At 43.7% G+C, this 27,013-nt stretch overlaps 2 protein-coding genes across 4 annotated transcripts in view; one reads left to right on the forward strand and one right to left on the reverse strand.

The window, feature by feature from the left end:
• Positions 1-27,013, forward strand: part of RBPMS (RNA binding protein, mRNA processing factor) — a 321,546-nt gene that overhangs the window by 242,690 nt on the left and 51,843 nt on the right. For 2 of the 3 annotated variants that reach the window (XM_069743135.1, XM_069743136.1), the window contains exon 6: positions 7,439-7,569. The exons of the other annotated variant lie outside the window; for it this stretch is intronic. In XM_069743135.1, coding sequence (XP_069599236.1) covers positions 7,439-7,569 — 131 coding nt within the window. The remainder of the gene's footprint in view (positions 1-7,438; positions 7,570-27,013) is intronic. 3 annotated transcript variants of the gene reach the window in all.
• LOC138652634 (endogenous retrovirus group PABLB member 1 Env polyprotein-like) overlaps positions 1-27,013 on the reverse strand; it is a 204,247-nt gene that overhangs the window by 142,386 nt on the left and 34,848 nt on the right. The window lies entirely within an intron of this gene.

Genomic DNA, 27,013 nt, shown 5'->3' on the forward strand with positions numbered 1-27,013 from the left:
ATGTCAGTATTTGAAGCTGAAGGAGTCTGGCAATAATAGGGAGAGCCCTCCCGACTGTGCTAAGCACAATACCCCCACACTGAAAGATAGAAATGATACCGCAAATAAAACATGACCAGGATACCTATCCCTACATCAGTCCAAGGGGCTAAAGCCCAACGCGTTACATATAGTGTGACGTCTTTTCTCTTGTCCTTGTTGATCCAGCACACTGATGGCAGACAGCCTGATTTGTGAATATGAGAAAAATCATGGATAAATGAATTCAGCCAAAATCAGAAGATTGAGTAGGAGCCAAAGTTTAGTAATTGTTTCATGAATCATGCCAGTATTATTATTATTATTATTACTATTTATTTATATAGCACCATTGAGTCCATGGTGCTGTAAATGAGAAGAGGTTACATACAAAATACAGATATCACTTACAGTAAGCAAACTAACAATGACAGACTGATACAGAGGGGTGAGGACCCTGCCCTTGTGGGCTGCATTCTACATTATGTTTTGGGTGCAAATTTTAATGGGTCATCATAACTAATCCAGGTAGAATTGCCAAAGTGTGCAAAGATCTATATCGGTGGTCATGGTCATACAGGGAGGGAGGCATTTTATTAATAATAATAATCATTATGTTAATCCAACATATTCCGCAGCACTTTACAAATCAGATCCACAAAGCATAGGCTTAACCAGATGTCGATACGTGCGGTCCGTGATTCTTTACTGAGCCATAGACTTTTGTGGGAGATTTTGGTCCATGACTTGGATCGAAAACGCATGTTATCGTGTTGATGTTTTTTTGCAGAAACAAAGTCCAGAGAAAAATATGAATATGTGAAAAGCTCCATAGATTGTAATGGCTACATGTTCTATCTATGAAAAATGTGATTCATAGACTTCTGAAAGGGGCCACAGTCTGATTTAGGAAATCCCAACTCTGGGACACAAACAGAATACTGGTTAACAAGTGCAGTAGTCTTTTGCTAGGAATTAGAAATGTGATGTCAAGATTAGGCTAGGTTCACATTGCGTTAGTGCAGTCCTTTCAACGCATGCGTTAAACGGACTGTGTTAACCCAAGTGCCGAAAAAGATCGGACCCCGAAACGCTGCAGACCGCGTCCGAAGGTCCGTCACAGAAAGACGGCACATCGCTTGCGCATGCCCATTATGGCATCCGTTGGTGATGCGCCCGATAATAGGGGTTAATGCTAGCGTTAACGGACTGCGCTACACTGTGTTATGCCGTGGTGTAACGCAGTCCGTCTAACGGACTGCCATAATGCAATGTGAACCGAGCCTTAGTTTTCATATTACTATTAGTGGCTTTTGCAGGACATTTTGTCTTTTCTTATTGAAGTTTATGGATGGCGATTTTGTTACATGTAATCATCCACAGTAATATCTGTGCTATATAATATAATGCATCCTTCAGTAGACAAATGTGTTCTTCATTAGGTAGATAATGTTTTGTGCCTAGAGTCCTATGTAATTGAAATGCCTTAATATGTACAAATGTTGCTAGCCACAGGAAACCACATTTCCAGGAAGTAGTCAGTTTATTTTTCCCTTTCACCTCCTCGTATTGACTTGGGAATATGGTCCCCAGGGTGTTCTGGGAACATACTCGCAATAAAAATGTGGGAACGGCAGAAATGGCCTGTGGGTGCACATGTGTCCATATGTTTCCCTTCTCAGATCGTGGAAAAATAGGCCTGAGAAATTCTGCGCTCTGTGCCAGGCAAGAAGACGGTCTGTGAGAATGACACATCTCCAGTGATTGTGACATTGGCTAACTAGCAGTAAAACGTGATAAAACACAGCTGTATAACTGCATGAGGCGTGCTGACACTTAACCAGTAGGAACTTGTTCATATGAAAAAAAATCTTTTAAAAATATGTACTTAAAGGGGTCATCCAGGGACTAAAAATTAAAAAGCACCGATTTAACAACCTAACATTGAAGCACTTCAGGGACAGTTAGAAAGAAACATTGGAAGGTACTGCGATAGCTGAAAATAGGGCAAGCTCGAACTTGTTGCTGAGTTCTAAAATGCGAAAATAGAAAGAAAAAAGTGGGCACCACTTAATCCAATGAAATTAATCAAATTAGCCAGGTGCTACTCAATGCGCGACCAAAACGTAAAAAGATGAGAAGAAAGAGCGCAAAGTATAGTGCACACAAGGCGATGATATATCAAAAAGCGGCTTTATTACTGTAACAACAATGCCAAGTTAGAAAGCAAAATACAATTAAAAACATTTAAAATTGTGATGGAGCGACATGCAAGACAATGCAGGGCAGGTGAGTAAGAAATGTGCAAACAATACAAAAAATATTGAATGTTCACAGAGACAGTCCACATACCACATACATGGCAGAAACAATATGTATAATAAGTAGAAAAAAAAAAAGACAAGCTCAAAAAGGAAGTGGCATCCAATGTGCAGGACCATAAAATAAGTGTAGAGTGATATTAGACTAGTAAATAAGACGAGAGTAAAGCTATCATTTATAGGTCCTGGACCAGGGAGCACACTCCTAAGAGCCAAAAAATATACAAATACATAAATTACTAATCAAAAAAATGCCAGGTACGAAGATAATACCAATATACATATGCAGTTACAAGAATGGCACTTATAAATATAAAACATGCAGGTAAACATATCAATTATGTGTATCACAGAATAGCAAGGCAAAAATAGGCCAAATCTAATCACATGCAAGAATAGGCCATGAAAAACCACACCATTATCAAAGAGTAGTAAATGTGGACTGTGCTAGTATTGTGTCATGTCATACTTACTAAATCAACATGCCCTGGGTCTGCCTGCTCTACCCAACGCGTGTCGCTGCCTCAAAACAGCTTCATCAGGGGTTTTAAATGTTTTTAATTGTATTTTGCTGTCTAACTTGGCATTGTTGTTAATAAAGCCGCTTTTTGACATATCGTCGTCTTGTGTGCACTATACTTTGCGCTCTTCTCATTTTTGAGTTCTAAAATACAGTATAAGGAGCCTTCCTTGTAACAGGATGTAATAAGTTAGAAAAACCTGTATCTTTTTGCAACAAGTATGAATTGTATACAAGACATAGGGTATATAGAAGTATTTTGGTTTATTTTTAGAATTTGTGGTCCCTGGATAATGTTTTTAGGCAGGCATTGCAGGACTTTACATATCCATGGTTACGACCACTGATATAATGACAGTTAGCTAGTTGCTAGTGGTCGTAACCATGGATACCTAAGGTCTTAGGCCATGTTCACACAGTGCGTTTTTTTCTGCGGAACCGCAGCGTTTTTGCCGATACGGTTCCGCAGCTGTTTTCCATGCAGGGTACAGTACAATGTACCCTATGGAAAACAGGAACCACTGTGCACATGATGCGGGAATCGGGAAAAAAAGCCGCGCTGAATAGCCGCGGTAAAAAAGAAGTACCATGTCACTTCGTTTTTCGGAGCCGCAGCGGTTCTGCACCCATAGACCTCCATTGTGAGGTCAAACCCGCAGTAAAACCCGCAGATCAAAAATATATCTGTGGGTTTTATTGCGGTTTGTGGTGCCGAACCGCTGCAGCAGGAAGTGCGGGGAAGCGGGCGGAAGTGCGTGGGCGGAGTGTGGCTGCCCCGATCCCATCCCCCCATGCTCCGATGCCCCCCCCCCGTGCTCCGATGCCCTCCCCCGTGCTCCGATGCCCCCCCGTGCTCCGATGCCCCCCCGTGCCCTAATCTCCCCCCCTTATACTTACCCGGTCTCCTGGTGTCCGTCCGGCCGTCTTCTCCCTGGGCGCCGCCATCTTGCAAAATGGCGGGCGCATGCGCAGTGCGCCCGCCGAATCTGCCGGCTGGCAGATTCGTTCCAAAGTGCATTTTGATCACTGAGATATAACCTATCTCAGTGATCAAAATAAAAAAATAGTAAATGACACCCCCCCCCCCTTTGTCACCCCCATAGGTAGGGACAATAAAAAAAATTAAGAATTTTTTTTTTCTTTCCCCACTAAGGTTAGAATAGGGTTAGGGTTAGGGTTAGGGGTAGGGTTAGGGGTAGGGTTAGGGGTAGGTTTAGGGTTAGGGTTAGGGGTAGGGGTAGGGTTAGGGTTAGGGGTAGGGTTAGGGTTAGGGGTAGGGTTAGGGGTAGGGTTAGGGTTAGGGTTAGGGTATTTTCAGCCATTTTAACCCTAAAAAAACTTCCTAGAAAACACAGACTCTGCATAGAAAACTGCATAAAAAAAGGATCAAAAAACGCATCAAAAAACGCACCAAAAAAGCACAAAAAAAGGACCAAAAAAGGACCTGCATTTTCTGCCAAGAGCTGCGGTTTCAGTCCTGAAAAAAAAAGGATGGAAATCAGGAACGTGTGAACATACCCTTACAATGCCTGCACAACAGGAAAGAGACATGGCGAATCAGAAAAACTATACTACATTTCTGATTGGAGATATTTACTAATATTATTATTATTACACCTACTAAATATTGGGATACGATGCTGGAGAAGGGAATGCCCCTTTTAAGTGCAGAAATGCATATGCATTTTTAGTGTGTTTCCGCTGCAGAAATGCACTAAATTGGTATGTAATCGGCACATAACTGTACCAATAAAGTTTTGTCAAAGCCAAATACTAGGATGTATCAAAATCAAATCCGCTTTATTTAATACGTACACCAATAAGACAAAAACTGCAGCATCAAAAATGTTGTGAAAAACATGTGTAAAAAATACACTTAAAAATGCAATGAAAATAATGTAAGTAACCTAATTTACCTAATAGGTGCAGAAATGCTACAGAAAATCTGAAACATCAAAAACTCACCTTGCAAATGTAACCTTATAGCTCATATTGAAAAAAGACTACATAGTTTACATATGCTAATTACCTCTTCATAGAGGAAGAGGACTAGTAAATATCGACCCTTTAACGAGCCATGACATAGGATAAAAGATAACTACTACGGATATATGGTAGGTTGGAGAGCTGGTCCTACATACAATCTGTACATATGTGTAAGGGTTAGAGGAATACGATACTAATGCTCTATGGAGAATAATTCTAGTGACGGGTTCAGAAGGAGAGAAGAGAATACAAATAAATGAATTGTCCATCCAGCAGATATGATGCTAAACCTCAGGTACCAAGAGTGCGAGACTGGACAAAAAGAGCTCATCTGGTTCTTGATAGCTCACTAATGTCAGCTGTATGTCAGGATTGTGTAGGCCAAATGAGTGTCCTTCCCAATGATCATATCATGTTAACACATGGCTAGAGTCACTTGTCAAAAATAGATAGCTTATTCTTGGGTTAATCTGATTGTTTATGCCATCATAAAAGTCATTCTTATTGGCAGTACTTTGCACCGCCTACATGCACGGCCTACCAGATGAGTCTGTATGGTAACAAAACTATTGCATCAACAATGGCTCTGTTCTCATAAGTGTCCATTGGCCCATGCAATCAAACGCCAATTGAAGCTAACACGTACACCCAGCATTTAGAAATGGCTATTTCAATATTGCATTTGACAGCCTTCCATCTTGCAATAAATGGATAATATAGTACATATTTAAAATATTCTGTAAAGTTCATGCCAGCTGCTCAGACTAAGTGTGCATGGTCCAGCCCAGGATACTCTTCCCTGTTCTTGGATAGCCTCCGACTACCATAGAACCCTATACATAGAGAAGTTTAGGGTGCTCCATACACAATAGATAGTTTTCTGCTGAACAATGGTTTGGCCGGCAGCTATCTCTCCCAACTCCTCCATACTCAGGAGCACACTCTCTCCCGAGCGCTACTCTGTTCTCTACAAGAGAGCCACTGCCAGACTCCTTTAGCGCCTGCTCATCTCACTAGCAGCAAAACGATTGGCATTTTGAAACAAAAAAATACCAAATTCTTATTTACCCTGAGATCTTCTGTGGGTAGACTTAAGAGGCCACCATACACATTAGACTGCCTGCTAAGCCGGCTGATACTGACTGGTTTGGCCATTGTTAGACTAATAGGGACTTATAGTCATTTACAGAAATTAAGAGGGAACTGGGAATAATGGGTCACTTGCCGATCTGTGGTTATTCTAGTCATCTTTTAAAGTTTTATATTTAAATAATTTTTGAATTTACATTAACTAGACTTAAAAGGCCTGAAAAATTTCCTTACAAAATGCATAAACGACTCTTCTTTTTCATTTTGATTGAAAAACCATTGATGTTCATATGTTTGGTCTTTTGAATGTTTTTGTTTTATTTTTCCACTTGGGGTTTTCAAAAATGCTTGTTGGGGAAAAAAAAGAATTCACGTGAACTCTTAAGTGGATCTTGATGCAAACCTCTCCAAAGAGATACTGTCCAAATGGTTGGAAGAAAAACTTTTTCATTTCTTGAAACAGTTCAGAAAACTCCTTAAAAAAAGGAATTTTCCACAAGCTGTTCCACTTGAAAATTTGTAGTTTTTGACCACCTCAAAAAATCCCATGCACACATAGCCTAGTAAGTATCATCCATGTTTCCAGGCACGGAGAACAAGTGAGACAATTGATCAGCCCCTAGCTAGGGCAGTGCAAATTTAATTCCTTTGTCTACTTTTCAGCCAGCATCTGATACCAGGATACAAAGAAGCAAAGCAAATTCATAATAAGTGTTTAAATATAATAAAATGTAATAAATGTTGAAATATCCTTTTTAATGTGCCACGCTGAAAATCTAATTCAGCATTTCACACCTGTGTTGAAAAAATGAACATGGGTCTCCTTTCAAGTCATATTTTGAATAACTAAGAAATGGATTTTGCTGGGGGCAATTACAAGGCCAATTTCTGTGCAGAAAAAATCCATATGCATGTAGATTGGATTTGTTCAAATCTCATCCACGTGCCTTGTGCTGTATTCAAGTGAGGATCTGCAGCATTCTCATCCCAAGTGGAAGCCCTCCATAATGATAAATTGGAAGATGGAATTGGCACAGTGACCTACACAGGTTTATAACTTCACATAACGTTCCTTACTTGGTTTTATCAATGTTTCAATTACCTACACCGGCTCATTACACTACAAGCACCGCAGGGCTCTTATGACCTAATCATGAAACATTTGGTCATATTCTACAATAAATAGACATATATGTTTGTAGGTAATATGTTCAGTTTTATCCTAAAATTACTTCATGCTAATCTCATAAGTAGGGTTAATCTCTAAGAGTGAGATGTTCACATATTCTAAAAATACCTAAATGAACAAGTAAAATACTATATATAAATCCATATTTATCCTCAATAACTGTGCCTATATTTACTATGTTTCTAAATCCCTATGCCTTATATGTTTATAAAGTAAAGAAAAGCCTAAAACCTCCAGAAATCCTCACCAGCAGTTGTCACTATGGTCCTACAATATTGTTATTACTAACCTGGTGTCCTTATTCTTTTCTTACAGATGAACTCACAGTGCCTGCACTTTACCCGGGTAGCCCTGAAGTGTGGGCGCCGTATCCCCTCTACCCAGCGGAACTAGCACCTGCTCTACCTCCTCCTGCTTTTACCTATCCCGCTTCACTGCATGCCCAGGTAATTGATACCAATCAGCCACATCTGCACTCTGTATCCCACCTGCCCTCTCCTGGTACCACGGTGCACTCCACACACTAACCACTGTTCTACCAGCTAACTGGCTCACTACATGGAGGCCAACAATGCCTCACTTGTCCTCACTCATCCTCAGACTGTCTTCATGTGGCGGGATCCCTACATCTCTGATTTGTAAATCAAGAATTAATACCATATCGTACTTCTGACTTAACTGATCTGAGGTTTTCCTTACAGATTAACACAGAACTTATCCATAATTGTGTGGTCATTTGTTCAGTTGAAATCTAACATCAAATCATTCTTGGACAGAAGATCGTTCGTACAATAAAAGATCTTTTGTCCAAATATTGGGTGAAGAATTCAAACACAGTCAACATAATTCCAAACAATCGTGGTGCGTCATAAGTCCGCTAAAATGAGCATTCGTTCTGAAATATCACCCAATTAGTTTTTGTTATAGTTGAAAATTTCTATTTTCACTGTGTATAGTAATCCTGAAACTGCAAGGACTGTTGGTCAAACACTTGTTTGGCCAACAGCATCTCTTCCGACCCCTTCGTATACATGACTGTTTAGCTCAGTCATTACGTACATGTGATTTCAAAGTGGAAAATGGAGAGAGATGCTGCCAGACAGCTCTGCTTGTGGCTTTTCTCACGAAGAACAAACTGCCCTACGCTTATCAGATTACACTAGGAAGGAGTCCGGAGCTAATCCCACTAATATTGGTAGGTCCAGATGAGTTAGGGTACCGTCTCACAGTGGCACTTTTGTCGCTACGACGGTACGATCCGTGATGTTCCAGCGATATCCATACGATATCGCTGTGTCTGGCACGCATCAGCGATCAGGGACACTGCTGAGAATCATACGTCGTAGCAGATCGTTTGGAACTTTCTTTCGTCGCTGGATCTCCCGCTGTCATCGCTGGATCGGTGTGTGTGACACCGATCCAGCGATGCGTTCGCTTGTAACCAGGGTAAACATCGGGTTACTAAGCGCAGGGCCGCGCTTAGTAACCCGATGTTTACCCTGGTTACCAGCGTAAAAAAAATAAACACTACATACTTACATTCCGGTGTCCGTCAGGTCCCTCAGCGCTCTGCTTCCCGCACTGACTGACTGCCGGCTGTAAAGTGAAAGCAGAGCACAGCGCGCTGTGCTCTGCTTTCACTTTACGGCCGGCAGTCAGTCAGTGCGGGAAGCAGACGGCAAGGGACCTGACGGACACCGGAATGTAAGTATGTAGTGTTTGTTTTTTTTACGCTGGTAACCAGGGTAAACATCGGGTTACTAAGCGCGGCCCTGCGCTTAGTAACCCGATGTTTACCCTGGTTACCCGGGGACCTCGGCATCGTTGGTCGCTGGAGAGCTGTCTGTGTGACAGCTCCCCAGCGACCACACAATGACTTACCAACGATCACGGCCAGGTCGTATCGCTGGTCGTGATCGTTGGTAAATCGTATAGTGTAACGGTACCCTAATGTGTATGGTGGTTTTAAGCCCAAACAACTTTGCTAATGGGAAAGAGAAGAAATGGGAAAGGACTAATTCCTCATGGGAGCATATAACAATTTTTATTTTTTTATGGTCCTTTAAGTGTTGTTAAGGTCTATAACACCAAAAAAACCTTCAATCCTACTGTCAAAAAAACCCTCAAGGAAGAAAAAAAAGGTCTAACTAATTTAAAGTACAACTCCAGCGTTTTTTTTTTTTTAATTTCAGTACTGGAGTGGTGGCACTAATATAAAATCCCTGTCATAGTGTGTTATGCATTATGCACAGTGCGGGGCTGGGATTCACAAGCAGGGTGGCCGCACAGGCACAGTCTGCAAGACTGCATCTGAGGTCAGACGGCCAGAGCTCACTGCGCCTGCCCCAGCCAGTACTAAACAGCGTAGGCACTGGATTTGATTGGAAAACAGCGCGGAGGGGGGCGGCGCCCGGCGCCGAAGAAGCTTTGAGTGACTGAAGTGTGGCGTGTGCAGCAGGGGGGGTTAAGATCTGCCTCCAGGACTAAAGAGAGGTATTTTGGCGAAATTATAAAACGCTTTATTTTGGCTTTAACTGCACCAATAACTAAAAGAGCCACCTTGTCAGAATGCAGCATTTCTGCTGCACAAGGTGGCTCTTTTAGTTTCTAACGGCTGGAGGGGGTGAAGAGTCCCTTTAACTTCTATGTTGTTGCCATCTTGTAAAGCTGCTATACAACTCCAAGAAAAATAGCAGGTAATGGACAGTACTATCTAATCTTTGTCTAATTTTTTTTATCCATGTCAAAAAGAATATTTAAAGATTCAGCTACATATACTGTATACCCTATGTGGATCAGCTTTTGTTGTGACCAATATAAATCATGTTCTTTTGCTTTTGTGTATTGTGCTGCAGTCAAGACTGTACTCCTGTCCAATTGCGCTCTGGCACTTTACAGATAAGGGGTGTCCCAGTGTCAGTGGGGGGTGCATCACACTCACTTGTAGGCCGCAGGCCTCCACTGCCTCTAGGCTTCCGTTTTCAAGAGCCGCCACACACAATGCATGGGACACCAGGTTCTTTGCAACAGTCAAACTTTTACTAAATAGTCCAAGTTCAACAGCTGGATACAAGTAGGATAGGGCACCACAATTCAAACTTCCTTCCTGCTTGGTACTTGGTACAACTCCTTCTGTTCTTCCACTCATTTATTCTGGACTACACTCTAGGATTCATTGCCCGCTCCGGCAGTGCACCCAGGACCAGCCACCTGCCCACCATGTAACTCCATGTCCATTGATCTTTTGACATGATAAGACCAGGCCCGCTCCATGTTATCTGGCCTAAGCCTTAGGCTCCAGATGCTATTGGAATGTTCATCAAGAATCCCCACTTGGCCTCCCACAGCCCTAAACGTTTGGCCCATGCTGTCCCTAGCAAACCTCCCCACCTCTGCTAATACTAACCTTAACCATTTCCTGTCTACATGCTAATCTGTTCTATATCCTATGCTGTCCTAAGCTTATCCTATGCTATACTCACATTATGCTCTAACACTTTACATACTGTACATTACCATAATACATTATATCACATTACATTATACACACGTTTCTTCACATATAAAGCTTCACAACAGTAGTCACATACTGTGCCTGTTGTCTTCAAGGGCAGGTAGAGGGTAAGACAGTCCACATCCCTACATCTGTATAGTTCCATAGTTAAATGGAATAGGTAATCATTGACACATCCTTTAATGTACAACTTTCGACAGACCATGACAGATTGAGGCTTATCCTGGTAATTGATATCATGAAATCAAGATCAGTCCAAGTCAATCTTTCACCCAAGGTCAAAAAATGTAGACTTTTAGAAATACGAATCAATGATGCAAAGCTGGGCCAAAATCCAAAAAATGCCTAACATTCAGTAAACTCTACTTAATTGACATTAAAGAACGTTTAATCTTAACCTATACAATGTCATGCTGTCAAAGGTTCATTATGAAGTATGAGATATTGTATAAATGTAATCTACATTTGGGCCGATTTATAAATGCGTAGTCCGTCTTCTCCGGGGTGTGTCATCTTGTTTAAATGTAATTGAATATCTCAGAATGGAAACAAGATGATTGCAGATCCCTGTTGGCTTAGCTCAAGACATAGAAAATGATTTCATCTTATGAGCACAGCCAATTTTGTAACCTTAACTGCTATACTTAGTTTAACGATATGGTCAGATATATATAAGCCTGAGCTGCCTAGTCATGTATTCGGTGAAATATATAACTCATAAGCTAATAGCAGCTCCCCCAGACAAGAGGGAATTATTTAATACAGAGAGGGAGGCATTTCACCGGGATTTTCAGTATCCCCTCAACTGTCCAACCCTCGACTGCATAACATATAGTGTTATTGTAGTGGTTGGCAGTCAGCCATTAGATTACATCGTGTCTTTCCTGGAGCAATCTAGGCATGGTAGAATGTGCATTTGCTATTCCTGGTCGTGTTTGTTTTTAGTCAATATGGGAAATCATTCTTGTTCTGCAATACAGTACATGTAAAGTAATTCTTAGAATAACTAGAAAATATTTTATAGCACCATTCCACCACATCTTCACCTTCTATCGGAGCCTCTCTGGTCCCATCTTGTGACCGCAACTTCTGACTCACCGGATGTCAAATGTAACGGTCATACTTGCCCAAGGTAAGTCTATGACTGCCAGAACGAGGCTCTTATAGACTTATAAAGTTACCTCCAGCTTACTCCAGCAAACACTGGGGCGATCAGGGAGGTCACAAACTGCTAGAGACTGACGGAAGCGAGGGCAATAGAAGGTGAAGACGGCGGCTGGTAAGTATGAGAGTAGGGACAGAGAATTTAGATTAGAAGCACCTCGCCAGCGATGCAACAAAAGAAAAACGCTGGAGTGGTGCTTTAAACATTTCTGATTTGCATACTGCAGTGTCCTCAACTTATGATTTATTTTTGTTGCCTGTATGGCGCCATTACTATCCACAGCATTTTACATCCACAGTGCATCTTTATCACTGTCCCATTGCGGCTCACAATCTACTCCAAAGACATACTGATAGGGAATTTAAAGAAGAACATATAAACTCCTTGTTGTCCATGGTGGAATTTGAACCCAGGACCCCAACACTCCAAGGCAACCGTGCTAACTAACATGCTGTCCTCTTCAACTGTATGCCGCTAACTGTAGCAGTAGAGTAAATACATACAGTTCTGGCAAAAATTATGAGACCACCGCATCAAAACCCTGTCATGGGCAGCCCAATCTCCAGACCTGAACCCTATTGAAAACCTCTGGAATGTAATCAAGAGGATGATGGATAGTCACAAGCCATCAAACAAAGAAGAACTGCTTACATTTTTGCACCAGGATCAGTGTGAAAGACTGGTGGAAAGCATGCCAAGACGCATGAAAGCTGTGATTAAAAATCATGGTTATTCCACAAAATATTGATTTCTGAACTCTTCCTGAGTTAAAACATTAGTATTGTTGTTTCTAAATGATTATGAACTTGTTTTCTTTGCATTATTTGAGGTCTGAAAGCGCTGTTTTTTTTTTACATTTTGACCATATTTCCTTTTCAGAAAAAAAATAAAAAATGTATTCCTTGGAAATTCGGAGTCATGTTGTCAGAAGTTTATAGAATAAATGAACAATTTACTCAAAAATATACCTATAAAGAGAAAAATCAGACAAACTGAACATTTTGCAGTGGTTAATTTTTGACAGAGCTGGATGTGTTCCTTCTGCTTAGCTTCGTGCTCTTCTAGCCTCATGGGCACATGACTCTAACACTAGATTTCTCATGAATGGCATATCGAAAGTGTACAGAAAAGCCAGACCACTACTTCCATAAGTAAAAATATACTCAACGGTTCTCTTTAGGTACTGTTACGCCCTGTTTACAAGTTTTCTTGAATTTTTGTGACTTTTGTGGTGCTTTACATGACTAAATCTAAATGCAATTGATAAACAATCTGCATCCCATGCATGCAAATCGAGTTCCACAAACCAGTTCACATGCTAATGAAAATTTACATGCAACAATGTAATAATGTGGTTAACCCTTGTGTGGGTGTACTAAAAACCTGTGATACATTTATTGCAAATCCATAGTAAGAAATCCAGATCACGTAATCCGTAATATGCTATTGCGACACAAGTGAACACACCCTTAAAACTAAAAATATATAGACCACTTATTTCCTAATTACGGAGGGGGGGGTGGATAGTACTCAGAGAAATAATTATGTACATTCAAAGTACAGGATATATATATATATATATATATATATATATATATATATATACACTAGATGGTGGCCCGATTCTAACGCATCGGGTATTCCAGAATATGCATGTCCACGTAGTATATTGCCCAGCCACGTAGTATATTGCCCAGTCACGTAGTATATTGCCCAGTGACGTAGTATATTGCCCAGTCACGTAGTATATTGCCCAGTCACGTAGTATATTGCCCAGCCTTGTAGTATATTGCTCAGTGACGTAGTATATTGCGCAGCCACGTAGTATATTGCCCAATTACATAGTATATTGCCTAGTGACGTATTATATTGCGCACCCACGTAGTATATTGCCCAGCCACGTAGTATATTGCCCAGTTACGTAGTATATTGCCCAGTGACATAGTATATTGCCCAGTAACGTAGTATACAGCACAGAGCCACGTAGTACATTGCACAGCGATGTAGTATACAGCACAGAGCCACGTAGTATATTGGCCAGTCACGTAGTATATTGGCCAGTCATGTAGTATATTGCCCAGTGACGTAGTATATTGCCCAGTAACGTAGTGTACAGCACAGAGCCACGTAGTATATTGCACAGCGAAGTAGTATATTGCCCAGCCTTGTAGTATATTGCCCAGTGACGTAGTATATTGCGCAGCCACGTAGTATATTGCCCAATTACGTAGTATATTGCCTAGTGACGTATTATATTGCGCACCCACGTAGCATATTGCCCAGTTACGTAGTATATTGCCCAGTTACGTAGTATATTGCCCAGTTACGTAGTATATTGCCAGTGACGTAGTATATTGCCCAGTAACATAGTATACAGCACAGAGCCACGTAGTACATTGCACAGCGATGTAGTATACAGCACAGAGCCACGTAGTATATTGGCCAGTCACGTAGTATATTGCCCAGTAACGTAGTATACAGCACAGAGCCACGTAGTATATTGCACAGCGAAGTAGTATACAGCACAGAGCCACGTAGTATATTGCACAGCGAAGTAGTATACAGCACAGAGCCATGTAGTATATTGGCCAGTCATGTAGTATATTGCCCAGCTACGTAGTATATTGCCCAGCCAGGTTTGTCACAAGTTAAAAAATAAAAAATAAACATATACTCACCTTTCCGAGGGCCCCTTCCGGTCCCAGGGTTGGTATGAGTGCAGAACCTGTGATGACGTCGCGGTCACATGACCGTGACGTCATGGCAGGTCTTTCTAGCGCAGGCGCGCAGGGCCTGTGATGACGTCGCGGTCACATAACCGTGACGTCATGGCAGGTCCTTCTCCCATACCATCTTTGCCACCGGAACCTGTAACTGAGATGGCGGCCGGCGCGAGCAACTATGGAGGGTGAGTATAGCAGGTTTTTTTCTTTTAAATTATTTTTAACATTACATTTTTTACTATTGATGCCGCATAGGCAGTGTCAATAGTAAAAAGTTGGGGACACACGGGGTTAATAGCAGCGGTAACGGAGTGCGTTACCCGCAGCATAACACGGTCCGTTTCCGCCGGCATTAACCCTGTGTTAGCGGTGATCGGAAGGGGAGTATGCGGGCGACAGGCACTGACTGCGGGGAGTAAGGAGCGGCCATTTTCTTCCGGACTGTGCCCATCGCTGATTGGTCGCGGCAGCCATGACAGGCAGCTGGAGAGACCAATCAGCGAATTAATAACCGTGGCAGAAGGACAGACAGAAAGACGGAAGTGACCCTTAGACAATTATATAGTAGATATATATATTAGTATATACTGTGTATATATGTGTATATATATATATATATATATATATATATATATTATATATACAAGATTTAGACAGTATTAGACAGGGACATATGCCAAAATGATAGCACCCCGTGGCAAAAATAAGAATGGGCTCTTTTAATATTAAATGCCCACCGTTGTATTTTTAGGTCATTGTCAGTCTGAAAATGGTTGTCTAAAGTTCAGAATTTAGTAAAATTGAAAAGTGCTTGTAAAAACAAGCAATTTAAGCCATACTTTAAATACTCTCCGTTTTCAAGATTGGAAGCATTTTATAATTACCGTATATACTCGAGTATAAGCCGACCCGAGTATAAGCCGACCCACCTAATTTTGCCACAAAAAACTGGGAAAACTTATTGACTCGAGTATAAGCCTAGGGTGGAAATGCAGCATTTACCGGTGAATTTCAAAAATAAAAATAGATCATTATTTCCCCATAGCTGTGCCATATAGTGCTCTGCACCGTTCATATTTCCCCATAGCTGTGCCATATACGGTGCTCTGCACCGTTCATTGTGCCCCATAGATGTGCCATATACGGTGCTCTGCACCGTTCACTGTGCCCCATAGATGTGCCATATACGGTGCTCTGCACCGTTCACTGTGCCCCATAGATGTGCCATATACGGTGCCCTGCACCGTTCACTGTGCCCCATAGATGTGCCATATACGGTGCTCTGCACCGTTCACTGTGCCCCATAGATGTGCCATATACGGTGCTCTGCACCGTTCACTGTGCCCCATAGATGTGCCATATACGGTGCCCTGCACCGTTCACTGTGCCCCATAGATGTGCCATATACAGTGCTCTGCACCGTTCATTTTGCCCCATAGATGTGCCATATACGGTGCTCCGCACCGTTCACTGTGCCCCATAGATGTGCCATATACGGTGCTCTGCACCGTTCATTGTGCCCCATAGCTGTGCCATATACGGTGCTCTGCACCGTTCACTGTGCCCCATAGATGCTCCACATAAATCTCTGCCGCCGCCGCTGCTGCTGCTGCAATAAAAAAAAACAACACTCACCTCCCTTGATTGCAGCTCCCGGCGTCTCGTTCCGGCGCCTCCATCTTCCCGGCGTCTCTGCTCTGACTGATCAGGCAGAGGGCGCCGCGCACACTATATGATTCATCGCGCCCTCTGCCTGAACAGTCAGAGCGCAGACGCCGGGAAGATGGAGGCTCCGGCCGGGAAGATGGAGCGACGCTCGGCGGCTGGAACGAGGACGGGTGAATATGCTATACTTACCTAGTCCTGGCGATCCTCGCGCTGTCCCTCTGCCTGGTCTTCGGTGCCGCAGCTTCTTTCTCTATCAGCGGTCACCGGCACCGCTGATTAGAGGAATGAATAGGCGGCTCCACCCCTATGGGAGGTGGAGCCGCTTATTCATTTCTGTAATGAGCGGTCCCACGTGACTGCTGAAGAGGGGAAGAAGCTGCAGCACAGAAGACCGTGGGACAGCGCGAGGATCGCTGGGACTAGGTAAGCATGCCTCAGCGCCCTCACCCCCTCACCCGCCGACCCTGCCACCCACCTTGACTCGAGTATGAGCCGAGAGGGGCACTTTCAGCCCAAAATTTTGGGCTGAAAATCTCGGCTTATACTCAAGTATATACGGTATACTAGATGGCAGCCCGATTCTAAAGAATCGGGAGTCTAGAATCCATATATACTTTATTTATTCAAATGTAAGAATAATACAATTAATAAATAATAGTAAGAAAGAACAAAAATAATAGGCAGTATATGGAGAAAACACCAAACAAAAGTTCAAAATTGGTGTGAAAATGTCACTGAACCACTTCACAACTAAATATATATAGTTTTGGTAAATGGTATTATCATTTTTTTGACGAAATTCGGCAGGAGCTTGAAGAGCAACGTCACTGGGCCCGCCTCCACGCAGTAGAAACTTGCTGTGAGGTAAAAATTCAAAAATCACACCAAAATGGCGGGCGGAGTGTGTCACAGTACGGCACGTTTCTGATTGGTTGCCGCCTGCTGCGAGCGACCAATCAGACACTGGACACTGTTGACGTCACTTATCTCCGGACATTAGCTCCGGACATTAGCTCCGGACATTAGCTCCGGACAAAGCCACGGAAGTTGGCACAAATTGCAGGAAGTAGTATTCTAGGCAATTATATATTAGATAGTGTATAGATCTTTACCCAAACTACTAGGCACCCAGCAGTCCCAGCCTGGCCGGTTACATGGGCTTGGAGCACGCTGCCCGAGCAGGCTGTAAGCTTTACAAGCAGCTCGTTCTGTTCTGAAGGTGGCAGAATTTCTGGATCTGACCTGCTTCAGTCCTCCTGAGCTACAGGGGCAAATCTACATCTGCTGGTGGCATGGGAGTGGCACATGGCCATGCCGCTGTTCTGAACTGTCAATCTTCAGGAGTGCACTGCTCCGGATGAAGTAGGAATTCAGGGTCCAGGAGCAGTGCGCTCCTGAAGATTCATGTTGAGAAAGCCCCTTTTAATAATTTTGTTGTATGTTTGCATGTATGTATAGTATATGAACACAAAAATCTATTTAGGTTCAATTATGCAGGAGGAGATGAGAGATCTCCTACTTCTAATAAGAATGGTTGCAACAAGACCATTAAAATACTAATATAGTGTTTCAGAATCTTGCCATACATGAAGATTTTTCCAATGCAGATGTGATATTTGAATACACTGTGACAAAGTAACTGGTAAAGTAATAGAGGGGAGATATGTGTCAGTGCACTTAATGGCGTCAGTGATATGAAACCAGGGTGTTTTCCTACAGCACACTACGTGTTGTGAGGGTTAAGTTAAAGTTGAAAAATGGACAGATTTTAGTGCACCTTCATAGAGCGGTAGAGAGGAGGTCCACCATATCTCCACATGCAGAGCTGATTGGACCTGTGTGAGGTAATAATCATATGGTTAGTGACATCATGGAAATAATCACATGGTCTCGGGTTTAAATAACTGAGCTCTAGAGGCAGTCTTTGTTCAGCAAGACTGGAGAGAGGATTCTCCAGTGGTTTTGTGAAGGAAAGACTGAACTCATGTTACTCCAAAGTGGGATGTTGCCCACAACGCATGAACTCTGTTACAGCATTTTGTTTTCTTTATTGTTTTTCGATTTTTGCCCGAAGGGCTGTGTTTGCTTCCCACGACTAGTCGGTTTATGCTGCCTTATAATAAACCAACTGAAGACTTAAGGAGACAGTGTTCCTATTTTTTCTACCTCCATGTACCGCCAAGTGAGTTGACTTACCACAAGTGGTGTTTTGAATGCGGGCAATGTTCCGGGAACACAAGTATTGTGGTGGACAAATCGCATGTCCTGGGTAAATACGGCCATAATTCAGGAGATGACAGACAAGATGGAGGACCTGATTAAGCATTTGGTGAACGCGCAGCAGCAGCAACAGCTGGTAGATGAAGTAAGCTGCTCATCCAGCAGATGCTAGAGCAACAGAAGCACCAACAGGACCAGTTTCAACAACAGCAGCAGCAGATCGAGTTGCTTGCCGATTCGGTTCGTGGGAGATCACCACGTGATAATCGGGCGGGAGTTCAGTTTGTTTTGGGACTTGTGGGGGAATGTTATGATAGGCAATTCAGGAACACAATGTACATAGCGATCAGAGCACACACAGTGATCTGACAACAACCCAAAATAACAGAACGAGCTCTGAGACGTGGGAACTCTGTAGACCGCAATTCCTAATCCTCTCCAAACACAACTAGAGGCAGCTGTGGATTGCGCCTAACGCTCCCTATGCAACTCGGCACAGCCTGAGAAACTAACTAGCCTGAAGATAGAAAAATAAGCCTACCTTGCCTCAGAGAAATACCCCAAAGGAAAAGGCAGCCCCCCACATATAATGACTGTGAGTAAGATGAAAAGACAAACGTAGGGATGAAATAGATTCAGCAAAGTGAGGCCCGATATTCTAGACAGGACGAGGATAGGAAAGATAACTTTGCGGTCTACACAAAACCCTAAAGAAAACCACGCAAAGGGGGCAAAAAGACCCTCCGTACCGAACTAACGGCACGGAGGTACACCCCTTGCGTCCCAGAGCTTCCAGCAAAACAAATAGACAAGCTGGACAGAAAAAATAGCAACAAATAGCAAAGAAGCACTTAGCTATGCAGAGCAGCAGGCCACAGGAATGATCCAGAGAAACACAAGTCCAACACTGGAACATTGACAGGAAGCATGAATCAAAGCATTAGGTGGAGTTAAGTAGAGAAGCAGCTAACGACCTCACCAGATCACCTGAGGGAGGAAACTCAGAAGCTGCAGTGCCACTTTCCTCCACAAACGGAAGCTCCCAGAGAGAATCAGCCGAAGTACCACTTGTGACCACAGGAGTGAACTCTGCCACAGAATTCACAACAGTACCCCCCCCTTGAGGAGGGGTCACCGAACCCTCACCAGAGCCCCCAGGCCGACCAGGATGAGCCACATGAAAGGCACGAACAAGATCGGGAGCATGGACATCAGAGGCAAAAACCTAGGAATTATCTTCCTGAGCATAACCCTTCCATTTAACCAGATACTGGAGTTTCCGTCTTGAAACACGAGAATCCAAAATCTTCTCCACAATATACTCCAATTCCCCCTCCACCAAAACCGGGGCAGGAGGGTCAACAGATGGAACCATAGGTGCCACGTATCTCCGCAACAATGACCTATGAAATACGTTATGTATGGAAAAAGAATCTGGGAGGGTCAGACGAAAAGACACAGGATTAAGAACCTCAGAAATCCTATACGGACCAATAAAACGAGGTTTAAACTTAGGAGAGGAAACCTTCATAGGAATATGACGAGAAGATAACCAAACCAGATCCCCAACACGAAGTCGGGGACCCACACGGCGTCTGCGATTAGCGAAACGTTGAGCCTTCTCCTGGGACAAGGTCAAATTGTCCACTACCTGAGTCCAAATCTGCTGCAACCTGTCCACCACAGTATCCACACCAGGACAGTCCGAAGACTCAACCTGTCCTGAAGAGAAACAAGGATGGAACCCAGAATTGCAGAAAAACGGTGAAACCAGGGTAGCCGAGCTGGCCCGATTATTAAGGGCGAACTCAGCCAAAGGCAAAAAGGACACCCAGTCATCCTGATCAGCAGAAACAAAGCATCTCAGATATGTTTCCAAGGTCTGATTGGTTCGTTCGGTCTGGCCATTAGTCTGAGGATGGAAAGCCGAGGAAAAAGACAAGTCAATGCCCATCCTACCACAAAAGGCTCGCCAAAACCTCGAAACAAACTGGGAACCTCTGTCAGAAACAATATTCTCTGGAATGCCATGCAAACGAACCACATGCTGGAAGAACAAAGGCACCAAATCAGAGGAGGAAGGCAATTTAGACAAGGGTACCAGATGGACCATCTTAGAAAAGCGATCACAGACCACCCAAATGACTGACATCTTTTGAGAAACGGGAAGGTCAGAAATAAAATCCATAGAGATATGTGTCCAAGGCCTCTTCGGGACCGGCAAGGGCAAAAGCAACCCACTGGCACGAGAACAGCAGGGCTTAGCCCGAGCACAAATCCCACAGGACTGCACAAAATTACGCACATCCCGCGACAGAGACGGCCACCAAAAAGATCTAGCCACTAACTCTCTGGTACCAAAGATTCCAGGATGACCAGCCAACACCGAACAATGAAGTTCAGAGATAACTCTATTCGTCCACCTATCAGGGACAAACAGTTTCTCCGCTGGGCAACGATCAGGTTTATTAGCCTGAAATTTTTGCAGCACCCGCCGCAAATCAGGGGAGATGGCAGACACAATTACTCCTTCCTTGAGGATACCCGCTGGCTCAGATAAACCCGGAGAGTCGGGCACAAAACTCCTAGACAGAGCATCCGCCTTCACATTTTTAGAGCCCGGAAGGTACGAAATCACAAAGTCAAAACGGGCAAAAAACAACGACCAACGAGCTTGTCTAGGATTCAAGCGCTTGGCAGACTCGAGATAAGTCAAGTTCTTATGATCAGTCAATACCACCACGCGATGCTTAGCTCCTTCAAGCCAATGACGCCACTCCTCGAATGCCCATTTCATGGCCAGCAACTCTCGGTTGCCCACATCATAATTTCGCTCAGCAGGCGAAAACTTCCTGGAAAAGAAAGCGCATGGTTTCATCACTGAGCAATCAGAACCTCTCTGCGACAAAACAGCCCCTGCTCCAATCTCAGAAGCATCAACCTCGACCTGGAACGGAAGAGAAACATCTGGTTGACACAACACAGGGGCAGAAGAAAAACGACGCTTCAACTCTTGAAAAGCTTCCACAGCAGCAGAAGACCAATTGACCAAATCAGCACCCTTCTTGGTCAAATCGGTCAATGGTTTAGCAATAGTAGAGAAATTGCAGATGAAGCGACGATAAAAATTAGCAAAGCCCAGGAACTTTTGCAGACTTTTCAGAGATGTCGGCTGAGTCCAATCATGGATGGCCTGGACCTTAACAGGATCCATCTCGATAGTAGAAGGAGAAAAGATGAACCCCAAAAATGAAACCTTCTGTACACCAAAGAGACACTTTGATCCCTTCACAAACAAAGAATTAGCACGCAGGACCTGAAAAACCATTCTGACCTGCTTCACATGAGACTCCCAATCATCCGAGAAGATCAAAATGTCATCCAAGTACACAATCAGGAATTTATCCAGGTACTCTCGGAAGATGTCATGCATAAAGGACTGAAACACTGATGGAGCATTGGCAAGTCCGAACGGCATCACTAGATACTCAAAATGACCCTTGGGCGTAATAAATGCAGTTTTCCATTCATCGCCTTGCTTAATTCGCACCAGATTATACGCACCACGAAGATCTATCTTAGTGAACCAACTAGCCCCCTTAATCCGAGCAAACAGGTCAGATAACAATGGCAAGGGGTACTGAAATTTAACCGTGATCTTATTAAGAAGGCGGTAATCTATACAAGGTCTCAGCGAACCATCCTTCTTGGCTACAAAAAAGAACCCTGCTCCTAATGGCGACGATGACGGGCGAATATGCCCCTTCTCCAGGGATTCCTTCACATAACTGCGCATAGCGGTGTGCTCAGGTACGGATAAATTAAACAATCGACCTTTTGGGAATTTACTACCAGGAATCAAATTGATAGCACAATCACAATCCCTATGCGGAGGTAGGGTATCGGACCTGGGCTCATCAAATACATCCCGGTAATCAGACAAGAACTCTGGGACCTCAGAAGGGGTGGATGACGAAATTGACAGAAATGGAACATCACCATGTACCCCCTGACAACCCCAGCTGGACACCGACATGGATTTCCAATCTAATACTGGATTATGGACTTGTAGCCATGGCAACCCCAACACGACCACATCATGCAGATTATGCAACACCAGAAAGCGAATATCCTCCTGATGTGCAGGAGCCATGCACATGGTCAGCTGGGTCCAGTACTGAGGCTTATTCTTGGCCAAAGTTGTAGCATCAATTCCTCTTAATGGAATAGGACACTGCAAGGGCTCCAAGAAAAACCCACAACGCTTAGCATAATCCAAGTCCATCAAATTCAGGGCAGCGCCCGAATCCACAAACGCCATGACAGAATATGATGACAAAGAGCATATCAAGGTAACGGACAGAAGAAATTTTGACTGTACTGTACCAATGGTGGCAAACCTAGCGAACCGCTTAGAGCGCTTAGGACAATCAGAAATGGCATGAGTGGAATCACCACAGTAGAAACACAGACCATTCAGACATCTGTGTTCATGCCGTTCAACTCTGGACAAAGTCCTATCGCACTGCATAGGCTTAGGTTTAATCTCAGGTAATACCGCCAAATGGTGCACAGCTTTACGCTCACGCAAGCGTCGACCGATCTGAATGGCCAAAGACATAAATTTATTCAGACCATCAGGCATAGGAAATCCCACCATGACATCTTTAAGGGCTTCAGAGAGACCCTTTCTGAAAATCGCTGCGAGCGCAGCTTCATTCCATTGAGTGAGTACAGACCACTTTCTAAATTTCTGACAGTATACCTCTATCTCATCCTGACCCTGACACAAAGCCAGCAAATTTTTCTCTGCCTGATCCACTGAATTAGGCTCATCGTACAGCAATCCGAGCGCCAGGAAAAACACATCAATATTACCCAATGCAGGATCTCCCGGCGCAAGGGAAAATGCCCAGTCTTGAGGGTCCCCACGCAAAAAAGAAATAATAATTCTCACTTGTTGAGCTGGGTCACCAGAGGAGTGAGGTTTCAAGGCCAAAAACAGCTTGCAATTATTTTTGAAATTCATAAACTTGAATCTATCACCAAAAAACAAATCAGGAATAGGAATTTTTGGTTCTAACATAGCCTTCTGAACCACCAAGTCTTGAATCTTTTGTACATTTATAACGAGATTATCCATTGAAGAGCACAGACCCTGAATATCCATGTCCACACCTGTGTCCTGAACCACTCAAATGTCTAGGGGAAAAAAAAGACAAAACACAGTGCAAAGGAAAAAAAATGGTCTCAGAACTTCTTTTTTCCCTCTATTGAGAAACATTAGTACTTTTGGCTTCCTGTACTGTTATGATAGGCAATTCAGGAACACAATGTACATAGCGATCAGAGCACACACAGTGATCTAACAACAACCCAAAATAACAGAACGAGCTCTGAGACGTGGGAACTCTGTAGACCGCAATTCCTAATCCTCTCAAAACACAACTAGAGGCAGCTGTGGATTGCGCCTAACGCTCCCTATGCAACTCGGCACAGCCTGAGAAACTAACTAGCCTGAAGATAGAAAAATAAGCCTACCTTGCCTCAGAGAAATACCCCAAAGGAAAAGGCAGCCCCCCACATATAATGACTGTGAGTAAGATGAAAAGACAAACGTAGGGATGAAATAGATTCAGCAAAGTGAGGCCCGATATTCTAGACAGAACGAGGATAGGAAAGATAACTTTGCGGTCTACACAAAACCCTAAAGAAAACCACGCAAAGGGGGCAAAAAGACCCTCCGTACCAAACTAACGGCACGGAGGTACACCCCTTGCGTCCCAGAGCTTCCAGCAAAACAAATAGACAAGCTGGACAGAAAAAATAGCAACAAATAGCAAAGAAGCACTTAGCTATGCAGAGCAGCAGGCCACAGGAATGATCCAGAGAAACACAAGTCCAACACTGGAACATTGACAGGAAGCATGAATCAAAGCATTAGGTGGAGTTAAGTAGAGAAGCAGCTAACGACCTCACCAGATCACCTGAGGGAGGAAACTCAGAAGCTGCAGTACCACTTTCCTCCACAAACGGAAGCTCCCAGAGAGAATCAGCCGAAGTACCACTTGTGACCACAGGAGTGAACTCTGCCACAGAATTCACAACAGGGGAAGGAGGGGTTGCTAAGTGACTCAGACAGAAGCCAACTCAACCCTGATCAATCCCCGTCACAACCAAAGGTGGAGAAGTTCCCCTTGTGTGTCTTGGTGGGTGACTAGAACGAGACGGTGGTCAGTGAGGACGAGGTTCCTGATATGGGGGTGTCTGGGGGAAATTTTGTCTCTGCTCAAATGTGGGATCTTACCCTAAAAGTTGCATTCGAAAATGTGTCTGTGATAAACAGGGTTGCTCAAGAGCCGGGGGCTGACACCAGGTTCCTATATTTTTCCGATAATGGCGAGTGGCAAGTTACTGTATCAGGTGACCACACTGAGGGGAGGGGAAATAGTGGAGCAGCTCTTGGTTCCAAGTCCCTATCGGCAGAAGGTTTTAGACATGGTCCATTCACATGTTTTGAGGGGAAATCTGGGGGTAGAGAAAACACAGGAGAGAATAATGCAGAGGTTCTATGCCCGGGGTGTTACCAGGAGATTTATTATAGGTCCTGCCCTACCTGCCAGATAACCGCTTCCTCTACTCACTTCTGAAGTCCCCTAGTTCCATTACCTGTGAAAGAGGTCCCATTTGAGAGGATTGCCATGGATATAGTGGGTCCTCTAGTTGAATCTGCATGAGGGCACCAATACATCTTAGTGGTCATGGACTATGCGACCCGGTACCCTGAAGCAGTGCCACTAAGAAACTCCTCAGCCAAGATTATCGCATGGGAACTTGTTCATATTTTTGCACGGACGGGTCTGCCGAAGGAGATTCTAACAGACCAGGGAACCCCTTTCATGAGAAAGGTAATGAGGTTGTTATGTAAGGTCTTTCAGATTGCCAAGCTGTGAAACTCAATCTACCATCCACAGACAGACGGCCTAGTAGAGCGCTTCAATAAGACCTTGAAGGCGATGCTCAAGAAGGTCATTGAGTAAGATGTTCAAGACTGGGACTATCTGCTTCCATTTCTGCTCTTCTCAGAGAAGTTCCACAAGCCCCTACTGGCTTCTCGCCGTTCGTGCTCCTGTATGGTCGACATCCGCGAGAGCTCCTGGACATCGTCAAGGAAACCTGGGAAGCTAAGGTCAAGCCACACCTGAGCATCATAGAGCATGTCGCCCAGTTACATGGCAAAAGTGATGAAAGTTAAAGTCTCCAAAATAGGGTAAATCACATTTTGTCTCTAGATTAGACTCCCATTACAGGGTTAAATTCAATTAGTCAGTGACCATATACATATTATATCCCAAGTGAGGGGAGAGACATGAGACCACCCTCTAAATCATACCCATACCTGTGTCCATGGGGGTGACCACGCGCCCCTATGCGCGTTTCACAACAGCTTCCTCAGAGGGCAGAGTGACTTTTTTATTTTATTTTGGAGACTTTAACTTTTTGGATAAAATTGAATGCACTGTCACTTTATATTATATATGGAATATATGACCATGTATGGGTCATAAGAGATAGTCTCATATCCAGGTATCTGTTCCTGGGGTACTACTGAGTTTTGGTGCACCCTTAACTGTAGTTGATTGCTCTGTTTTAAACATTTGTCTTGTAATATTGTGTCATAATTGATTGTACTAATAAATATATAATTTTTATTATACATTGTTTGTGGTTATATGCTCCAAATTTTGGTGTTTTGGGTTATGTATTTGTAGATTGTGAGCCCTTGCGGGCAGGGTCCTCTCTCCTACTGTAACTGTCGTGACTTGTATTGTTTAAAATTATGCTACTTGTTTTTGTTATGTATACCCCTACTCCCATGTAAAGTGCCATGGAATAAATGGCGCTATAATAATAAATAATAATAATAATGTATGAATTGAAAACGCAAAAGGCCCAAAGTTGATATGAACAGAGCTACAAAAGGAGCCCTTAAAGCCATTAAAGCAGCTTATGTACTCGTGTGCCTTGTTATCTGCTCATGTTTAATGTATTTGTCTATATTTGCCCCGTATTCCCATGTAAAGCGCCATGGAATAAATGGCGCTATAAAAATGTATAATAATAATAAAAATAATTAAAGGAAATCTGCCGAACACTAATAAGCTAAAGACGAGTACAAGAAGGCAATGTGATAAAAGATCCGTATTTAATACCAGTCAGTCACGCGACAACAAAAGCACATGTTCACAATCAGGGGTGTAACTACCGTGGTCGCAGCGGTCGCCATTGCGACCGGGCCCAGCAGGTCAGGGGCCCGGAGCCGGCAGGTCGGACTGTCCATCGGCAGAAGAGCCGGTGCCAGTAGTGGGCCAATCGGAGGAGCCGTTACCTTGGCAGTGGGCGTGGCTGGTGACGTCTGGGTGGGGCCGTTGTCCCTGTGCGATGCGGAAGTTGGCCCCCAGCAGTGAGGCGGGTGGACCGGAAGACTGTGTGAGGAGCGGGGATGTCCGGCTAGGGTAGTGCAGTGCCAGGAGTCCCGGAGTGTTACGGAGGGAGCAGTCGAGACCGCGTCCTGTTCCAGCTGAGTGAGTGCTGGGGAA

Source organism: Ranitomeya imitator, chromosome 1 (genome assembly GCF_032444005.1).
Source record: "Ranitomeya imitator isolate aRanImi1 chromosome 1, aRanImi1.pri, whole genome shotgun sequence".
Taxonomy (NCBI): Eukaryota; Metazoa; Chordata; class Amphibia; order Anura; family Dendrobatidae; genus Ranitomeya; species Ranitomeya imitator.